Raw genomic sequence first — 5,974 nt, 5'->3', positions numbered from 1 at the left:
ATTTCAATTGTTGTCCTGTAATATGCAAGAAAGTTTTCATGATGAGATGGTTTCTCAATTATTGGAATCCTTTGATCAGACTCAGATAGGTTCGGCTTCGGGTATGCCTGCTGTTGGAAGTATTGGTAGGTATTATTATGTGTGTGATGATACATCAAAATTTTGATGAATGATTTTGTTCTTCTTTCATTACCGATATTTATTGTTGCCATGTCTTGATTCATCATAATAGGAACTTCACAACCTCTCATACGGTTTCGATTTTCTCCCAATGAAAATCTTCGTTTCGATGAATTGTTGCAAATCTCAACAGAGAATCAAATCCTCAGAAAAGTTCTTTTAGTATTCGCTCATCTTTGTGAAGAGATGACTTTTTATCATCATTTGCAAAACAACACTTTTATCCAACACTTTCATTGTTTGGCGTTACAGTACAGGATCAAGATGAATTAGATGGCGAGAAACAATTACAATTCGGACGAGCTATTCCTCTATTGATGGATTTATGGAACTTTTGTGCACGATCTAATTACGTGGTAAAGTCAACTATTCATCAACTAGCAAGCTTATTTTGCGAAGCCAATACAAACGATAAGAATTTATCGACCTATCTCGGAGGCCCTGGTGGCTCACAAAATCAATGGTGTCATTTTGAAAGAGTTTTCGAGAGTCTTAGTGAGCTTCTTGGTGTTTTGATCACATTAGATGAAGTTATTCTTCAAAACAGCGCCTTCTCTCATCACTTAACACTGTACAAGAGAATGATTAGCAAGGGTATGTATGTCGATGAAAAATTTCACAATCAATGCTCATTTCAATAATACCACATCAAAACAGTCATGACTGAACCTGAGAGATACGGAACAACTAAACAAAATGTCGGAAAAGTGTATTATTTATTAGAAAAAGTAGAAGGAGATGTTTTGGATGATTCAATTTTTAAGTCTTGCATCAACCAAGCTTTTGATGATGTCGTAACATATTCTCAGTTAGTTCAAAATGAAAATGGAGAAACTCAAGAGAAAGTTGAAAATGTCACTATAAATGTGCAGAGAAACAAATTACTAAAAGCAGAAGTAGAATTTCATTTGAAATTACAATTTGAAGAAATAATGAACACGGTGTTTGTACAACCCTCAGCTACTTTCCAAGTGCAATCATCAGGCGCAGCATCTCTTTCTGGGTCAAATAACACTGCTACCTTTTTAGAATCAGTTCTAGAGAAGCGACAGGAATTTGTTGGTTTTTGTGGATTATACATTTTATATTTTAATTTATGGATGGACAACCAAACTCTAAAGAAGCTTTTCAAGCAAGTATGGGAATTCCACAAAAGTGTCCAATCATCCATTTATACGGTAATACTGTTTGGTCTTCTGCAGAGTTTTTCTTTACCAAAGTACCAGACATGGTTAGGGTGGCAGGCATTAAGAACCCAAAGAAGGAAATTGAAGCGGACAGATCCAAGTACATGGAGAATTTGATGAAATCTTTGTTCCCAACTATGGTTAACCAACTTAATCTCAAGATGAACATTTGGGAAAGTCGATTTGAATCTAACTTTGACGTTTTGGCTTCTTCAGGTAGAGACGTTCTTGCCATTGAAGGATCATTGTTGTTGCAAGGTCTCGAACTTGCGCAACAAATTAATACCCTTGTTAAAAACGGAATTTATTTACATATTTTGGCTGGTAAAAGTTTGACCATGTCTCAAGTTCTCCAATTGTGTGGAATGGTGGAGATGATCAAAAGTATCCAAAATAGTTTTTACAGAAAGTCTCCACAATTGGCAAAACACATCAGCTATATTACCGAGTTCTTAACTTTCAAGATTCAAAACTTCCTTGTGGTCTTGAGAAACAGACTACAAACAAAAAGAAGCAAAGTAATGCAGATGCCGATCAATTAAGCGCTGTACTTTTGGCTTTACATTTATTGGATTCAGGACATGCCAGCAGAAAGAGACTAGTGTTGCTCAACCTCACACTGGCTGTAGCATTCTCCAGAGCAGCAGGTTTATTCAAAGAATCAGAGTACGAGGAAGTCAAAATATTAATGAAGAGATTGGAAGTGCTAGCACATTTTGACGAATATTTGGACGAGTACTGTGATTGCTCATACCTGTACTGGAATAGACTAGTAATTCCAGCATTCTTTGACAAGGTATACGAAAATCCATCTCGTGCTCCACAACTTCACCTCATGATGTCTGCACTTCAAGATCCATTATACAATGTTCTTCTCTCCTCCAAGGATGGAACAACACCAACAGCTGTTCATTTGGAAGATGCAGGAAAAGCTCTAGTCAACTCTTATATTGACGAAGTGATGACATACTTTAAAACAAAAATTGTAGACCCTCTATGTCAAGAAGTTGAAACAGATCTCAGACTTCACATTCACAATACGAACGTTTTGAAAAAGAAAGTCATTTCTTCTCATACCAAAGACCTGTCGCCATTCTTCAAGACACTTGGTCCCATCAGATTCTACGACAAAATTATTGAAATCAAGAGAATGGTAGAACAATATCTTGACAAGACGTTCTATGATTTTACAATCTTGGCACTTCACGACTGGAAGACTTATGAAGAAATGAGAAACTTGGCATATGAAAAGTATGGATTGAATTTAGTGAATGTGTATCTTCCTGGCCAAACTCTTGAACAAGGACTTGACGTTTTGGAAATTACTCGAAACATTCACATTTTTGTTGCCAAGTTCTCATACAATCTCAATCAAAATATGTTCATTGAACAATGTGCCAAGTCAGATGCGAAAAGTCTCAATGTGCTTCACATCAAACACATTGCAAACTCAATTCGAACTCACGGTACAGGTATTATGAATACCACCATCAACTTTGTATTTAGATTCCTCGGAAAGAAACTTTATATTTTCTCTCAATTCTTGTTTGACGATCATATTAAGAGTAGACTTCTTAAAGATATCAGATTTTATAAGGATGAAGCTCTCAAATCTCTAGATAACAAATTCCCACTGAAGAGTGCTAAAAGTTCATCAAGGACATTAAGAAATTGGGAGTCAATCCACAAACTGGTTTGTCTTATTTGGATCAATTCCGTGTTCTCATCACTGAAATTGGTAATGCCTTGGGATATGTCAGAATGATACGTGCTGGTGGTCTTCGTTACATCAATGATGCAATTCAATTCGTTCCAATGAATTGCTTCCCAGATGTTGAAGAAAAGAGAAAACTGAAAACACCACACCAGAAAATGCTGACTCTGCCAATCCACCTACCGATGTGACAAATAACACCACTGAAGAAAAGAAGGAAGACGATGCCAATAATATCAGCGTCTTGTGTAAGGATGTGTTCTCTGAAGAGACCATGAATGCTGCCAACAACTTACACAAAGTCGTTTTGAATATGGCTAAAATTTCACAATCACAACAAAGTGATTATTTCAAAACATTAGAAACTGTGTTCAAGAATGAAATGATGAAAGAACAAAATAACCATCTTAGAAACTTTTACATCATCATTCCTGCTTTGACATTGAGCTTTGTGGAAGCTATGCTAATCTCCAAAGACAAGATGATTCGTTCCGGAAAAGAGGCATCTTTTACTGATGATGGCTTTGCTTTGGGAATTGCATTCATTTTGAAGGTTTTGGGTCAAAATGACAAATTCGATAGTTTGCATTGGTTCGAAAGTGTGGCCATGACTTTTAAACAAGAATATGAAGACACCAAACGAACCATGTCTGAACTTTCTCAAAAGAAGAATGAGGGAGGAAAGAATAAGAAGATTTCAGAGAAGGAACGAGAAAAGATGATGCAAAATGATGATGAGTTGCAAACCATGAACCTTACATTGAACCGAATTTTAAGCTACAAGAGAGAATTTGAATTACTGTTTTTCAGTTTCTCTGGTGCACGTGTATTCTTCAGAGATTAAAGTTACCTTAAGTGTTATTACTAAATTCCAGAATTAATCCTATCGTTGACAATCTTTCTAGTAGCAATTTGTCAGAAGAAGGAATCAACAAACAAAATAAAAAATATTATTATGAGTTCTACTTCTTTTTCTCATCTTTAGCTTCAGCAGGTAAAAGTTTGAAGTTTTGCAATTTCTCAACAACGCTGGCAATTCGCTTTTTCAGGCGGCTGCTGTCAGCAGGCATCTCAAGTTCAGTCTGAAGGTTTTTTCCTTTGGATTTTTGGTAAGCACAGTATTCAATAATTGTGTTAATCCAAAATCAAGTGTTTCCTCCCATCCAGGGGATTCGTCGTTAACAAAAGAGGGCCAATGGTTCTCCAAAACTTCCATCTCTTTGTCATCCAATGAATATCTGAGTTTAACAAGAATATGCATCAGTAATGTCGAGCAAGTAAGGTCATGAGAAGCTTCTTTTAAGGATTGTTGAGTTTTCTCAATTTTTTTTGTGATCCCTAAAATTTCTTGGTAGGTCTTATCAAAAAGAATGTCCAAGCTGTTGATGGATGTTGGATTCTTGTCTTTGTATCGTACCAATAATCTCTTTTGTAAAGCTCTAAACTGAGCTGCCAGTTTGTCTAATTGTTGATAATAAATTTGGAGTCCCAATCTGTTTTTGAAGTGTGAGTCAATTACGTCAAAGTAAGGGTAAAATGGCATGTTCTCAGTAAATTCAATTTTCATTTGTTGCTTGTCCTCCATATGAAGAGCGGCTGCACATTGCTTTAGCCTTCTTATTGTTTCTTTGACTAAAATATACATAGCATCTAATGACGACGATTGAACTCTGTACCTTCCAGCATTCTTTGAAACAAGGATTGTTGCATCTTTTCCGTTCGAATATTGGAATGTTAAAATATTCTCGCTTATTAAGTTTGACATTTCATCTTTTGTATTAAGTCTTCAAATAATGATGCGATGGGTATTGGGGATTTGTTTGTATCAAGAGTAATCTTATGTGTTGAATTTTTCTTTGCTGGAACTACGTCTCCACAAAGCCCAAAAGGAAGAAGAAAATGGCAATTTGAAATTTTTGGTTGGCCTGTTACAGGATCGTGATAAATAGCTGTCACACTTGCTTCCAAACTCTTTGGAGTGCAGTCACTTCCTCCAAAAACGGTTACAGGTAAAACAAATGGGGTACTCTGATTTCCTCCATCTGTTTCCAAAGTTAGAAAATTGAAAAATTCAAACAAAAACTTACTCAGCGTGGTAATGTAAGTGGTGGGTGAAATTACATAAAATGGCTTTTCGACATGGAAATTCACAGTTATGTTTTCAAGAACACAGTTGTTGCCTGTATACCCAATGTATAATTGAATGGTTACTCGTTTGTTCTCATTGCTTGTGTTAAATGACTCAGGATCAACGGCATTGGGAATTTGAGCTCGAATTACAAGTGCTTCAGACGATTCGTCTTTTTGATTTCGTTTTGTACGTCGAATTATTTGTTGTAGTCTTTTAGTTTCTTCTTCAAGTCGTTCATAGTCTACATCCTTATTTTCAAGAGTTGGAACTGTATTGGAGATGGCACCTGTTCCCAAATAATTTAATGCTAAATTTCCTTCTTCGTCTAGCGTCACAATAGCTCCTTTAACTCCTCCTATGTTAGCCACTCTGATGGCCACAGGAATTGATGTCATTCCAGCAGCCCAAGCTAATTTAGGGTCGGAATAAATCATGACAGTTTTGTTGTGAGTTCCTATGATTAAATTGCTCCTATCATCTGAATTCAAGAACTCGAATCTGATTGTTCATAATTTTCAAATACTTACTCTGATCGGTTCCTGATTTATAGAGCTCAACTGCACTTGGAAAATAATCAAACCTCATTTGAGATGCTAGCTCACCATTTTCCTTAATACTAAATAGCGTTCTTTCTCCCACAGCAAGTATTTCACTTTGTCCTGCTGATAAATACTGGCTATATCTGCCAACAACAATGTCATAAACTTCCTCTCCAACATTCACAGTCCAGGTTGCTTTTACTTTCTTTCCGTTTGAGTTTTC

At 36.2% G+C, this 5,974-nt stretch overlaps 3 protein-coding genes across 3 annotated transcripts in view; 1 reads left to right on the top strand and 2 right to left on the bottom strand.

Annotated features, from left to right (window-relative positions):
• Positions 1–103: 103 nt before the first annotated feature.
• On the top strand, positions 104–3,925 carry FDP41_006465 (uncharacterized protein; the record flags this gene model as incomplete). Its single annotated transcript, XM_044710103.1, has 6 exons — positions 104–125; positions 433–774; positions 838–1,242; positions 1,302–1,735; positions 1,804–3,122; positions 3,208–3,925. The coding sequence occupies 6 exons, from the start codon at positions 104–106 to the stop codon at positions 3,923–3,925; spliced, it is 3,240 nt and encodes a 1,079-aa protein (XP_044559146.1).
• A 201-nt stretch (positions 3,926–4,126) lies between these two features.
• On the bottom strand, positions 4,127–4,726 carry FDP41_006464 (uncharacterized protein; the record flags this gene model as incomplete). The annotated part of the gene is made up of 1 exon (XM_044710102.1): positions 4,127–4,726. The coding sequence occupies one exon, from the start codon at positions 4,724–4,726 to the stop codon at positions 4,127–4,129; it is 600 nt and encodes a 199-aa protein (XP_044559145.1).
• A 107-nt stretch (positions 4,727–4,833) lies between these two features.
• Positions 4,834–5,974, bottom strand: part of FDP41_006463 (uncharacterized protein) — a gene marked incomplete at both ends in the record, with an annotated part of 1,890 nt that continues 749 nt past the window's right edge. The window contains 3 exons of the mRNA XM_044710101.1: positions 4,834–5,123; positions 5,169–5,690; positions 5,740–5,974. The exon at positions 5,740–5,974 is cut by the window's right edge and continues 433 nt beyond it. Of these exons, the coding sequence (XP_044559144.1) occupies positions 4,834–5,123; positions 5,169–5,690; positions 5,740–5,974 (1,047 nt within the window). The remainder of the gene's footprint in view (positions 5,124–5,168; positions 5,691–5,739) is intronic.

This window comes from Naegleria fowleri (genome assembly GCF_008403515.1).
Source record: "Naegleria fowleri strain ATCC 30894 chromosome Unknown tig52, whole genome shotgun sequence".
Lineage (NCBI taxonomy): Eukaryota > Heterolobosea > Eutetramitea > Acrasida > Naegleriidae > Naegleria > Naegleria fowleri.
This window is presented reverse-complemented; position numbering and strand designations above follow the sequence as displayed.